The sequence below is a fragment of the Lithobates pipiens genome, unplaced genomic scaffold (assembly GCF_037356315.1).
Source record: "Lithobates pipiens isolate NorthernLeopardFrog02 unplaced genomic scaffold, aLitPip1_a1.2 Scaffold_35, whole genome shotgun sequence".
NCBI lineage: Eukaryota > Metazoa > Chordata > Amphibia > Anura > Ranidae > Lithobates > Lithobates pipiens.
Window position 1 is genome coordinate 5715631 of NW_027507811.1, and position 14911 is coordinate 5730541.

The 14911-nt window shown below is 45.2% G+C and overlaps 1 protein-coding gene across 1 annotated transcript in view; it reads left to right on the forward strand.

Annotated features, from left to right (window-relative positions):
• The window catches only part of LOC143955455 (uncharacterized), a 28525-nt gene extending 17640 nt beyond the window's left edge, over nt 1–10885 (forward strand). Inside the window, exons 2-8 of the mRNA XM_077465499.1 lie at nt 4935–5046; nt 5163–5260; nt 5350–5562; nt 5642–5848; nt 5938–6159; nt 6715–6856; nt 9026–10885. Coding sequence (XP_077321625.1) covers nt 4935–5046; nt 5163–5260; nt 5350–5562; nt 5642–5848; nt 5938–6159; nt 6715–6856; nt 9026–10263 — 2232 coding nt within the window. The 3' untranslated portion in view covers nt 10264–10885. The remainder of the gene's footprint in view (nt 1–4934; nt 5047–5162; nt 5261–5349; nt 5563–5641; nt 5849–5937; nt 6160–6714; nt 6857–9025) is intronic.
• Nucleotides 10886–14911: the final 4026 nt, after the last annotated feature.

The window sequence follows — 14911 nt, forward strand, 5'->3', positions numbered from 1 at the left end:
AGCGGTGTCATATTTCTACTGGGGCTGCTTATGAGGGGATCACACCATCCCTGTGCTGTGCTGACTTCCTCCTGGGGGTTCTTATTATGAGGGGATCACACCATCCCTGTGCTGTGCTGACTTCCTCCTGGGGGTTCTTATTATGAGGGGATCACACCATCCCTGTGCTGTGCTGAGTTTCTCCTGGGCCTGCTTATTATGAGGGGATCACACCATCCCTGTGCTGTGCTGACTTACTCCTGGGGCTGCTTACGGTGCTGCTGTCAGTGCTGTATATTACGGTGCTGGTGTGAGTGCTTAATGTCACGGTGCTGCTGTCAGTGCTGTATATCACGGTGCTGATGTCAGTGCTTAATGTCACGCTTCTGATGTCAGTGCTCTCTATCACGGTGCTGATGTCAGTGCTTAATGTCACGCTTCTGATGTCAGTACTCTCTATCACGGTGCTGCTTTCAGTGCTGTATATCACGGTGCTGATGTCAGTGCTGTATGTCACGCTGCTGATGTCAGTGCTCTCTATCACGCTGCTGCTGTCAGTGCTGTATATCACGGTGCTGATGTCAGTGCTGTATGTCACGCTTCTGATGTCAGTGCCCTCTATCACGGTGCTGCTGTCAGTGCTGTATATCACGGTGCTGATGTCAGTGCTTAATGTCACGCTTCTGATGTCAGTACTCTCTATCACGGTGCTGCTGTCAGTGCTGTATATCACAGTGCTGATGTCAGTGCTGTATGTCACGCTTCTGATGTCAGTACTCTCTATCACGGTGCTGCTTTCAGTGCTGTATATCACGGTGCTGATGTCAGTGCTGTATGTCACGCTGCTGATGTCAGTGCTGTATGTCACGCTTCTGATGTCAGTGCCCTCTATCACGGTGCTGCTGTCAGTGCTGTATATCACGGTGCTGATGTCAGTGCTTAATGTCACGCTTCTGATGTCAGTGCTCTCTATCACGGTTTTGCTGTCAATGCTGTATGTCACGGTGCTGGTGTTAATGCTTTATGTCACGGTGCTGATGTCAGTGCTCTCTATCACTGTGCTGTTGTCAGATGACTCTATCACGGTGCAGGTGTCATTGCTGTATGTCACGCTGCTGGTGATCATCTCCTGCACCCTCTTCTTTGCCTACCCTGGTCCCTGACTTTCCGTCTCCTCCATTGCCTTCATGCGCTCCACAGTCCTGAATTGTCACAACAATTTCCCATATAAAAAAAGAATGCTTGTAGTTATCGATCCCAAATTCAATGGGGCCCGCCGCGAACGTTCGGTTTCGCGAACGGTCGGCCTCGTTCGCGGTCCGCGTTCGCGAAACGTCCCGTCGGAAGTTTGTCCATCACTAGTGATCAGCAGCACTTCCAGAGCACCCTCCTCACCTATCAGACATATGCAGCCAATATGCAGTGCCCACATCGCTGCTCACCGAAAATTAACCCCTCGATTCCCTGCATTACTCTGCAATACCAGTGCATACTCTGCAGTACCCTGCCATTACTCTGCAGTACCCCGCCATTACTCTGCATTACTCTGCAATGCCCTGCAACACTCCGCAATGCCCTGCAACACTCCGCAATGCCCTGCAACACTCCGCAACACCCTGCAACACTCTGCAACACTCTGCAACACTCTGCAACACCTTGCAACACTCTGCAACACCTTGCAACACTCTGCAACACTCCGCAATACCCTGCAATACTCTGCAACACTCTGCAACACCCTGCAACACCCTGCAACACTCTGCAACACCCTGCAACACGCCGCAACACTCCGCAACACTCCGCAACACTCTGCAACACTCTGCAACACCCGCCAATACCCTGCAACACTTTGCAATGCTCTGCAACACCCGCCAATACCCTGCAATGCTCTGCAACGCCATACTCTGAGATACCCAGCCATACTCTGAGATACCCAGCCATAGTCGGTGATACCCAGCCATAGTCGGTGATACCCTGCAATACCCAGCCATAGACATCCCCCCCCTCCCGCCGCCCTCCGCCCTCCGGTGCTTCTACCGAATCACTAATACGATCAAAGCCAGAATCTTTTTTTTTTTTTCAGGCTTCCCAGCTTAGAGGTGAGATGCGGGGTCTTATTGACCCCACATCTCACTGTAAAGAGGACCTGTCATGCCATATTCCTATTACAAGGGATGTTTACATTCCTTGTAATAGGAATAAAAGTGATCAAAAAAATTATTTTTGGGGAAAAAAATGCCAAACTAAAATAAATAAAGTAAAATGAACAATAAAAAAAATGTTTTTTTTTAAAGCGCCCCTGTCCCCATGTGCTCGCATGCAGAAGCGAACGCATACGTAAGTCCCACCCACATATGAAAACAGTGTTCAAACCACACATGTGAGGTATCGCTGCGAACGTTAGAGCGAGAGCAATAATTCTAGCCCTAGACCTCCTCTGTAACTCAAAACATATAACCAGTAAAAAAAAATTAAATCGTCGCCTATGGGGATTTTTAAGTAGCGACGTTTGGCGCCATTCCACGAGCGTGTGCAATTTTGAAGAGTGACATATTAGGTATCTATTTACTCAGCGTAACTTCATCTTTCACATTATGCAAAAATTGGGCTAACTTTACTGTGTTTTTTTTTTTTAAGCACAAAACTGTTTTTTTTCCAAAAAAAAGCATTCGAAAAATTACTGCGCAAATACCGTGCGAGATAAAAAGTTGCAAAGACCACCATTGTATTCTCCAGGGTGTTTGCTAAAAAAACATATATAATGTTTTGGAGTTCTATGTAATTTTCTAGCAAATAAATGATGATTTTTACATGTAGGAGAGAAATGTCAGAATTGTCCTGGATGCTCCAGAACGCCTGATGGCGCTCCCTGCATGTTGGGCCTCTGTATGTGGCCACGCTGTGTAAAAGTCTCACACATGTGGTATCACCGTACTCGGGAGTAATAGCAGAATGTGTTTTGGGGTGTAATTTGTGGTATGCATATGCTGTGTGTGAGAAATAACCTGATAATATGACAATTTTGTGAAAAAAAAAAAAAAGTAAAAAGAATCTTGATTTTGCAAAGAATTGTGGGAAAAAAATGACAACTTCAAAAAAACTCATCATGCCTCTTACTAAATACCTTGGAATGTCTTCTTTCCAAAAAGGGGTCATTTGGGGGGTATTTGTAGTTTTCTGGCATGTTAGGGTCTCAAGAATTGAAATAGGCCGTCAGTACTTCAGGTGTGATCAATTTTCAGATATTGGCACCATAGCTTGTGGACTCTATAACTTTCACAAAGACCAAATAATATCCACCAATTTGTACTTATTTTTACCAAAGATATGTAGTGGTATAAATTTTGGCCAAAATTTATGAAGAAAAAATTACTAATCTGCTAAATTTTCTAACAGAAACAAAGAAAAATTCATTTTTTTACTGAATTTTCGGTATTTTTTCTTTTATAGCACAAAAAATAAAAAACCCAGCGGTGATTAAATACCACCAAAAGAAAGCTCTATTTGTGTGAAAAAAAGGACAAAAATTTCATATAGGTCCAGTGTTGCATGACTGAGTAATTGTCATTCAAAATGCGAGAGCACCGAAAGCTGAAAATTGGTCTGGTTATTAAGGGTGTTTAAGTGCCCAGTGGTCAAGTGGTTAAAGAGCCACCTCAGTAAACAGTACATATACACACGACACAAGGCTGTGTTCACACTAGGAGACGGTTCTCGAGGCTGCTGTTCCTCTGAGCTCCACAAGGTGGTGATCTAATTTCCACCCAGACAAGAAGTCTCTATGGATGAACAGGAAGTGATGTCAGCTACAGACAGGAAGTGATGTTAGGTATAAATAGGAAGTTCCGGGTGAGAGGTGAGTCGGAAGGACGTAGAGAGGTGAGGTTGCTGAAATTGGGAGCAGAGGAGGTAATAAGATCTTATTTTCTATTTACACCCAGTAACCCCCCCGTCATGTTCCGTCCTCTTCCTCCATAGTCACTGTGACGTCTTTTATCTCCAGCAGATGATGATACACACATATATAGTGTGAAAACCTAGATTAACTCCTTCTGGGTCAGAATATTTCCCCACTTACCGGGTCGGAACATTCTCTTCATTTTGGAGATTTGTCACCTTTCCCACCAATCAGATTCTCAGTCTATACCACGTTATTAGTGGCGGGGGATGGGAGATTATTTAGGGGGGGGGTCATGCACTATGCTGCAGGGTATCCTGAGGCTTTTCTTTAAGAAAAACTTCTTCTAAGACGATCGCAATGCGTTGTTGCTATATGTTTACCCGTTCTGGCATCCCAGAAGAGGTTCTAACCAAACCGATGAACTCCTTTTTATGTCGAAAGTAATGAAAGAGTTGTGTAAATTGTTCAATATTAAGCACTGGCATACTTCGGTTTACCGCCCTCAGATGGATGGTTTAGTAGAACGGTTTAAGAAAATCCTCAAGAGTATGCTAAAGATGGGAGAGACTGGAATGGTCTACTGCCATATATGTTATTTGCAATTAGAGAGGTCTCACCGTCTTCCACGGGGGGGGGGGGGGGTTCTGAACTTTTGCATTGGAGGCATCCCAGAGGGTTGCCAGATATTGGCAAAGAGACCTGGGAGACTGAGACTACTCCTTACTGAGGTGTGTCATAGAACATATCTCGGCCATGCGGGACAGAATTAGCAACGGTGATGCCCCTTGTCCGAGAACACAAGCAGCAAGCCCAGGAAGCCTAGAGTTGAGAGTACAATAGGTCAGCAAAGGATTGGAGCAGGTGTCCTGTACGGGTAAATTATATCCCAGTGGGGTTTTGATAAAATGGAGACCTGACCAGTGAGGTGAGGAGGATTCTGGGAATGTCATTTGATTTTACTATTTGTTTTCAGATCTAGAGTTTTCCTCCTGTGAAGTCTGGAGATCACATGACCATCACATTGCCTCCACCTCCCTCCCTGATAGAATAGAGAAATACAAAGAAGATTCTAGAAGTCACCAGAGAGATCATCGAGCTGCTGACAGGAGAGGAGAGCGGAGCCGGGAAGGACGTCATGATGGCCAATCAGCCGCCCCTCACATCACCGGGTAAGAGGAGACTTTATTGTAAAGGAGAGAGCAGTACGGAGGCTCCACCTAGATCCCCCATCATCTGATAAACACATAGAAACAATGTATTCAGTCAGTGTGTGTGTTTCCTACAGATGGATCCAGTAATGGGAACCCACCAGAGAGATGTCCCCGTCCTCTGTATTCCCAGGATTCCACACAGGAAGGTCACACCATCCCCCACCATCATCAGGTAGATGAGGAACAATCACTGATAGTATCATTAGGATCTGTACATTATCTGCATTGTTACCATTGATGTCATTTTTATTATATATTCAGAGTGGAAACCTGAGAGATCCTAAAGTTGAGGTTAAAGAAGAGATAAAAGTTGAGGATGAGGAGGATGGAGCAATGGAGGAAATGCACAAAGATCTGTACCAGGACACCATGGTGGAGTCATCCAGATACAGGAACCCCCCAGAGAGATGTCCCCGTCCTCTGTATTCCCGGGATTCCACACAGGAAGGTCACACCATCCCCCACCATCATCAGGTAGATGATTGACCATTATTGGTGGTTATGATTTATACACAGCATGATTGTTACAATGAATGTTTTATTATATATTCAGAGTGGAAACCTCGGGGATGATAATATTGATGTTAAAGAAGAGTATAAAGAGGAGGATGAGGAGTATGGAGTGATGGAGAACTTTTCAGAAGGACACAAGGATATGATGGAACCACCAAATACCAGGAACCCACCAGAGAGATGTCCCCGTCCTCTGTATTCCCGGGATTCCACACAGGAAGGTCACACCATCCCCCACCATCATCAGGTAGATGAGGAACAATCACTGATAGTATCATTAGGATCTGTACATTATCTGCATTGTTACCATTGATGTCATTTTTATTATATATTCAGAGTGGAAACCTGAGAGATCCTAAAGTTGATGCTCAAGAAGAGTTTAAAATGGCGGATGAGCAGTATAGGGCGATGAAGGAGTTTTTTGAAGGAAATCCGGATCTGTATAAGGATTTCATGATGGGGCCACCAAATACCAGGAACCCACCAGAGAGATGTCCCCGTCCTCTGTATTCCCGGGATTCCACACAGGAAGGTCACACCATCCCCCACTGGTACAAGGTTGGTGGGACGGAGCTCATAAAACACAGACTTATGCCCCGTACACACGTTCTGATTATCGGACCACAAAAGTCGCTTTCGGACAGATCGTTCGATAATCTGATTGTTAGTACGCAGCTTTCGACAGCCGATCACACAACAGTCCGTCCAACCCAAATCCGAAGGGACAAGCAGGAAAACTTTGGTCGGATGACAGCCCATCGTACGACAATTGTGTAATCAGTACAGTATGCGTCCGATAAAACACCACGCATGCTTGGAAACACAAAAATAAACCAGAAGGACACAGGGGGTCACACGTATTTGACATCATTTAAAATACGTAGCTACGCACAACAGAAGATTTTTTACAGAATCGTACAACAAAAATCTTACACACATTTTGCACTGTTGTATTCGATCTTAGTTGTATGCAACAAAATGTAAACGATTAGTCTTACGATAATCGGAACGTGTGTACGGGGCATTACGGAGACAATGTGCAGATTTTTTATGTCACAATAATAAATCTTCTATCTTACAGATGATATTTTCTCTCTCATTTTCTTGGTTTAGAGTGGAGATCCAATGGATATAGAAGTTGAGGTGAAATCAGAAGAAGAAGAGAGGAATGTGAGGGATGATCAGCAGTCTATGGAGGAGGATGGAATAACGGGGACATTTATAGAGGAGGACACTCCTACAGAGATCAGCACAGGTGGGTCATTAACACTAAATACATTCCCTCCACCCATACTGCTCACTGATTGGTCCAGAGTAGGGCGGGGGCTGGGTGATATCAGCCTGTAATCCCCTGGTCACTTTCCTGAGCTGTGTTCCCCGTCCTGTATTCCTGGATTTCTCTCCGATAATCTTCCTTCTCTGTGCTGCCGACACAATTTATGTCTCTAGACTGGATTTATGGAGATTCTGGGGATCAGCTGGCAGAAAAACTTTCACCTAGACACCTGGGGTATGTATCTTGAGTCTTCTGCCCCATGCCCGGGTCTAGTAAGATCTCAGACAGAACAATCCCCCCGGGGTTACTTGCTCTGTTGTCTGCTGGCTGTGCCGGGTGGAGGGATATGTCTGTATAGTCTCAGACCCAAGTCACTGAGTGCAGTCTCAGGAGATGGGAGGAGCGGTGTGGGACCTCTGCAACTTGTCTCATGTAAACATTTCATCTTCCACTGATTACTGAACACCAATATTATGAGTTCTAACTTTTCTACTAGATAATTTATATTGTACATTACATACTCCTGATAATATATAGTCCCAACTATTGTACCTTATACAATATGTTGTACATTACATACTCCTGACCCCTGCACTATATTCTCTATGTTGTACATTACATACTCCTGACCCCTGCACTATATTCTCTATGTTGTACATTACATACTCCTGACCCCTGCACTATATTCTCTATGTTGTACATTACATACTCCTGACTTCTGCTCTCTCCCCTCCCCCCACTGCTATATATACACATAATATATATTCTCTTTTGTTACACCCATTTCCTACCAGCTGGACATTTTATATCGGATGATGTGATTGGAGGACAGACTTTTACATGGTGATAATAATATGATAACATCCTCCAACTTTGGAACCTTAAACAGAAAGTGATAATGGGGGAGGAGTCAATAACCCAATGATGTGGGTCTTCAGGATCAGTCCAGTCTTCATCTTGGTTGTCCTCCCCCCATCCTCACTCTCTGACCTCTGGTGGGGCTCAGCCCCGCTGTTATTCATGACTAAATCATGGACTAAATAAGGAAGTGCAGGACTTCTTGTGTTGGGAAGATGGCAATGAGTGATAGAGGGGGGGGGGGGGGGGGTGTCATGGGGTCAGCAGCAAGGATGACCAGATCTATGTAGCTACACTAGGAAACTGAGACCAGACTATTTATAGTAAAGTCAATTTATTAATAGTAAAACAAAAGACATCCACACACCAGCAAACATAAAGATATAAGAAACCATAAACTGAATGACGAAATACTCAACCACCTAACTATTACACTATATATACAAAACAAGGAGCACGAGTCACAGGGAATACCACAGTTGCGAGGGAGAACTAGGACTGGGGTCAGGAACAAGGGGAGCAGATATAAGGCAGCGGGGTACAGGATGAAGGGCAAGAGATCAGATGCAGGAAAGATGGCGAGCAATCATCGGACAAGCAAAGCAAAACACTGACACAAAATGTATTAGCAGATGAGGGACTAAATACCCTCCCAGCAGCCATCATCAGGTGAAGACCGATTACTAGAAGCTGCTGGGTGACACCTGCTGGTGGACACTGGAACTACAACCCTCCATCCAGGGTGCCACAGTGTAATCCAGATCCTGACAGGTGCGCCTACTTGTCCGTTAATCTCCTCGCAGTCACTCCAATGAAAGACAGGTTTTGCTGATTCTTTCCTCGCTCTCTGACTAAGGTCCATGAATAAAGAAATGATCTGGTAGGAGATCAGAGGACCCATTTACTAGTTACCTTGAGGGGGGAATTGTAAGATCCTCAGAGACAAAGCTGCCTGATGTGGGCGGAGTCCTGGTTTAGGGGAACCAATCAGCTCATGTCTAGTAATAAGTCAAATGGTCCGGGGCTGAAGTGGTTAAACAATTCTACTTATAATTTGTCCTAAGTCACAACCTTTTATATATTTACCTTATAACAGAATTATCATTAGGTCAGTAGATACTAAAATTGTAATCGTATCTGTGGCCTGGAATATAATATGTATAATTTGAATGGGGGGGAGGGGGGAATTGTAAGATCCTCAGAGACAAAGCTGCCTGATGTGGGCGGAGTCCTGGTTTAGGGGGACCAATCAGCTCATGTCTAGTAATAATCTTTGTATTTCTATTTTAGTAGATGGACGGGAGATGAGGAAAACCTCAGAGGATTGTCTCACTTTGTCTCCAGACTGTAAAGTAGAAGATGAGGACACCACACAGCGTTCAGAAAACCCGACCATCTTGTATATTGTGGTGCCGCACATTGTGGTCGGACCGTCGTATTCCTCTTATCCTCCGCAACCTCGGACTGTGCGGGACGGGGCCGTCCTTCCAACGAATAAGAAGTTTTCCTGCACTGAGTGCGGGATGTGTTTCCGTACTAAATTCAGTTTTAGTGTTCATAAACGGTATCACACAGACGAGAAGTCGTACTCCTGTCCTGAGTGCGGGAAATGTTTTTTAAAGAAAACCCATCTTTCCATACATCAGAGATCTCACACGGGGGAGAAGCCGTATTCCTGCCCTGAGTGCGGGAAATGTTTTTCAGTAAAGTCCCAGCTTTCCCAACATCAGAGGTCTCACACGGGCGAGAAGCCGTATTCCTGCGCCGAGTGCGGGAAATGTTTTTCATACAAGTCCAACCTTTCCATGCATCAGAGATCGCACACAGGGGAGAAACGATTTTCCTGCCCTGAGTGCGGGAAGTGTTTCGGTTTTAATCACAGTCTTACTGTTCATAGAAATACTCACACGGGAGAGAAGCCATATTCCTGTTCTGAGTGCAGGAAGTGTTTCCACACTAAATACAGGATGATTGAACATAAAAGGTCTCACACGGGTGAGAAGCCGTATTGCTGTCCTGAGTGCGGGAAATGTTTTAGTTTGAAAAACAATTTCGATGCACATAAAAGAACCCACACGGGTGAGAAGCCGTATTCTTGTCCTGAGTGCGGGAAACGTTTTTCACAGAAGTCCAATCTTACCTTGCATCGGAGGCTGCACACGGGGGAGAAGCCGTATTCCTGCGCTGAGTGCGGGAAATGTTTTACACTAAAATCACAATTTGTTTTACATCAGAGGATTCACACGGGGGAGAAGCCGTATTCCTGTCCTGAGTGCGGGAGATGTTTTTCACAGAAGGGCTCTCTTTCCGATCATCGGAGATTGCACAAGGCTGAGAAGCCGTATTCCTGTCCTAAGTGCGAGAAATGTTTTCAAACGAAGTCGGATCTTGACTCACATGTGAGGTTACAAACGGAGGTAGGTCCACATTCCTCTTCTGATTGGAGGAGGTGTAACCCCCAGAAGTCCTCTGTTTACAGTCATCTGAGATTGAACAAGGAGGAGAATGAACTTTCCTGGTCTGACTGATGGAATTGTTCCTCACTGAAGTCCTGTCTTCCTGTACATCAGGGGGTCCCACACATCCCTGGAGGTGTATTAGTGAGTGCGGGAAATGTCTTGTATATGAATGTTGCTGGACATGTGGGGGAAGAAGCACCCCCTGATATACACCTCAGATATACTCCATGGCTGATCTTCATCATGGAAGAAACAGTTCATAGACCTCAACCATAGCCTGACCTTTTGACAAAGATGTCCTATGGAATGGATGATACAACAGTGCCATCTAGAGGTCGGATTGGTAAATGTTTCTCCCATTGAAACATAGTATTGAGAAAGGGGCCACACCCATGTGGGGGGATAATAAAACTTTCCAAATAAAAAGGCAACAACATAAGAAACGGCTCATAAGGAGATCAGAGATCACCAAAGACATGGATGAAGTGTTGTACCGTGTCGGCCATTGATAGCAGGAGAAAAATAAAAATGGAGTCCTTACCTCTCATTGGCTGAGTACATTTTGTGGTGTAAATTCTTGCAAGAGGTCTGTTTTCTCCAGTCGTCTTCCGGGACGAAACGCGTTAACACCGCCACTTAAAAGGTGGTCCTTTTAGGCCTTTTAAAATAAAAATGGAGTCATTACCTCTCATTGGCTGAGCACATTTTGTGGGGGAAGATTTCACAAACACTTACGGGTCTGTTTCTAAAAACTTTGTTGAACGAATGTGACGCGCATTCCCCCAGCCGTGACCGATATTGGTCATATTTCATTTCAGTGATTTCCCTATGATCATTGGCTCCATCTAGTGGCCATAATGTGTTAGTTTGCTATTTTTACGATTAAAGGGGTTCGTTTTTTATTTTCTAAATAGGTTCCTTTAACTTAGTGCATTGTTGATTCACTTACCTTTTCCTTCGATTTCCCTTCTAAATATTTTTTTTTTCTTTGTCTGAATTTCTCACTTCCTGTTCCTCCTCAGTAAGCTGTTCTGGCTGACTAAACACCGCTCGGATGATGGTGTGAAGTTTACTGAGGAGAAACAGGAAGTGAGAAATTCAGACAAAGGAAAAAAAACATTTAGAAGGGAAATCGAAGGAAAAGTTAAGTGAACCAACAATGCACTAACTTAAAGGAACCTATTTGGGGGGGGGAACAATGCTTTACAACCCCTTTAAAGGGGTTGTAAAGGTAAATTTTTTATTTTCTACATAGGTTCCTTTAAGCTAGGGCATTGTTGGTTCACTTACCTTTTCCTTTGATTTCCCTTCTAAATGTTTTTTTGCTTTGTCTGAATATCTCACTTCCTGTTTCTCCTCAGTAAACTTCTCACCATCATCCGAGTGGTGGTTAGTCAGCCAGAACAGCTTACTGAACAGCTTACTGGGGTGAAACAGGAAGTGAGAAATTTTGACAAAGAAAAAAAACATTTAGAAGGGAAATCGAAGGAAAAGATAAGTGAACCAACAATGCACTAGCTTAAAGGAACCTATGTAGAAAATAAAAAAAATTACCTTTACAACCCCTTTAAGGTTTTTCAGAAAAAAAATGATGGCCGCTCGATGTTGCGGACGATTATAGGAAATTATTGTTTTTATTGAATCGGGGGCAGAATTCGGCATGGCTGGGAAATGATTGTAACATTCATCTTTTCGCCCCATTCACACAGAAGGAATGTACACGCACTTTCACCCCGGAGAACAGCTACGCCCCTTTTTTTTATGGATAGGCCCTCCTTTTTCTGACACTTATTGTTTTTTTTCTGGAAAATTACTTATAACCTCCAACATTATATACTGTGTATATGTGTGTGTATATCCCCAAACATTATATAACGTGTATATATATATGTGTGTGTATAGAGATATTCATATACACATATATATCCCCCAAACATTATATACCGTGCACATATATATTTGTTTGTTTCTAGCATTGACCCTTGAGAATAAAATGGAAGTTGTTGCAATTTTTTATGTCGCACTGTATTTGCGCAGCAGTTTTTTAAAAGCAAATTATTTTGAAAAATAAATTTTAATTAATTGTAATGCAAAAAAACCCACAATAAATAACCCGATGTTTTGTTAAAATAAAAAAAAATGATGTTATGCCGAGTAAATAGATACCCAACATGTCACACTTTAAAACCGCGCACGCTCTTAAAAATGGCGTCAAACTACGATACTTAACCACTTCCCTGCTGACATATAGACAAATGACGCCGGCAGGAACACTCCCTCCCTCCAGGTGGGAGTCATATGACGCCCCTGGGGCAATCGGGGGGGGGGGGGGGGTTGAGGCGTGTCCCTTCGGGACTCAGCCCATCCCCGTTCAGGGTAAAGAGCCAATGAAATGGCTTTTTACCTCGTGACCAGCTGTGTCCAATCACAGCCGGTCATATGCACTGTCTTTGTGCATGCCACCCATGCGCTCCCCTAGGGGTCCTCGAGTTCCTGTCACCAGCCCATCAGAGTTCCTGCCACCAGCCCATCAGAGTTCCTGTCACCAGCCCATCAGAGTTCCTGTCACCAGCCCATCAGAGTTCCTGTCACCAGCCCATCAGAGTTCCTGTCACCAGCCCATCAGAGTTCCTGTCACCAGCCCATCAGAGTTCCTGCCACCAGCCCATCAGAGTTCCTGTCACCAGCCAATCAGAGTACCTGTCACCAGCCCATCAGAGTTCCTGTCACCAGCCCATCAGAGTACCCGTCACCAGCCCATCAGAGTTCCTGTCACCAGCCCATCAGAGTTCCTGTCACCAGCCCATCAGAGTACCTGTCACCAGCCCATCAGAGTTCCTGTCACCAGCCCATCAGAGTACCTGTCACCAGCCCATCAGAGTTCCTGTCACCAGCCCATCAGAGTTCCTGTCACCAGCCCATCAGAGTTCCTGTCACCAGCCCATCAGAGTACCTGTCACCAGCCCATCAGAGTTCCTGTCACCAGCCCATCAGAGTTCCTGTCACCAGCCCATCAGAGTTCCTGTCACCAGTCCATCAGAGTACCTGTCACCTGTTTTCTTCTGCCCTGGACGTAAGTGATGTCATGGTCCTCCTAGATCATAGAGGTGATCAGAGATGATCTGGTCTCTGTTCACCTCCATGGCCAGCCGCACAAAACGTTGGATCGTTTCCTCGCCCGTAAGAACGGTAAGCCTGAGAAACACTGCCGAGCAGCGGAAGGGGGGTGGGGTGGAGACCCCCTGCTCCTAAAAGCGATCCAGCAGTCAATCAGCCACTCAGATCTCTTTTATGAGAAACAGATTCGCCGGTGAAAAAATATTACCGGATTTATGGCTGATAGCTTCATGGCTTCACTCCTGGCCTCCTAGATCATAAAGGTAAGGAGGGACAATCTGGTCTCTCCTCACTTCTGTGTCAAGTCGGGCGAACCGCCGGATCGTTTCCCAGGCTCACCGGGGAGAACGGTAAGCCCAAGAAACACTGGCGAGCGGCGGTGGGTTTTGGCGGGCGACCCCTCCGCTACTTCTAAAGGCGATCCACACTCTGGTGCGTACGGTGAGATGTAATGTGTAGTAGCACAAGCAACATTTGGTCACCAATGTAAGGGGACCACTACACAGACCTATGGTGACTAATGGGAGACGAACCTCTTTATATCAGTGGTCAGTGTAGTGGTCTCTTACATTGGTGACCAATGGGAGAAGATCCCCCTTACATCAGAGGTCAGTGTGGTGGTCCCTTACATCGATATAAAGGGGTTCTTCTCCCTATGGTCACCAATGTAAAGGGATCACTACACTGACCTCTGATAGAAAGGGGTTCTTCTCCCTATGGTCATCAGAGGTCAGTGTAGTGGTCCCCTTACATTGGTGACCATAGGGAGAAGAACCCGTTTTATATCAGAGGTCAGTGTAGTGGTCCCTTAAAATATATTAACAGTAAAGAACGAGAAGGCAACTGTTCTGAATGCTTTCTTCTCCTCAGTTTTTACACAGGAAAAGAAGGGGTATACCGACCACGACTGTATTGTTAGTAGCACATCACTGGATGTACTCTTGTGGCTAACAGAGGCCCAGAAAAGACTTGAAAAGCTTAACATAAATAAATCTCGAGCGGATGGCTTACACCCGAGAGCCCTCAAAGAACTCAGTCAGGTTATTAGGGATGAGCTCGATGTTCGGGTCGAACGTTATGGGCCGTTTGCGCCAAGTTTGAGCACCGTGGAACACCCCATAATGCACTGAGAGATCAGGTACCTGATGTATGGAGGGACTCCGCCGGTGGCACCTGATGTATGGAGGGACTCCGCCGGGGCACCTGATGTAAGGAGGGACTCCGCCGGGGCACCTGATGTAAGGAGGGACTCTGCTGGGGCACCTGATGTAAGGAGGAACTCTACTGGGGGACCTGATGTAAGGAGGGACTCTGCTGGGGGCATCTGATGTAAGGAGGGACTCCACTTGGGACACCTGATGGCAGCCGACACGCTTAGGGCTCCCACTGATTCTGCATTATGGCGAGTTGAATGATTTCATTTTATATTACAATGTAATAATAGAAATAATGCGCTTCAGCCATCCTGACACCATAACAACCATGGTGCCGGGATGATTGAAGTGCTAACACCAGGTGTTTGGAGTATCTTTATCTGCTGATTGTTAAACTTTCTAGAACACACATATTTCTATTGTTGTGTAGGATCTGGGCCTGCTGT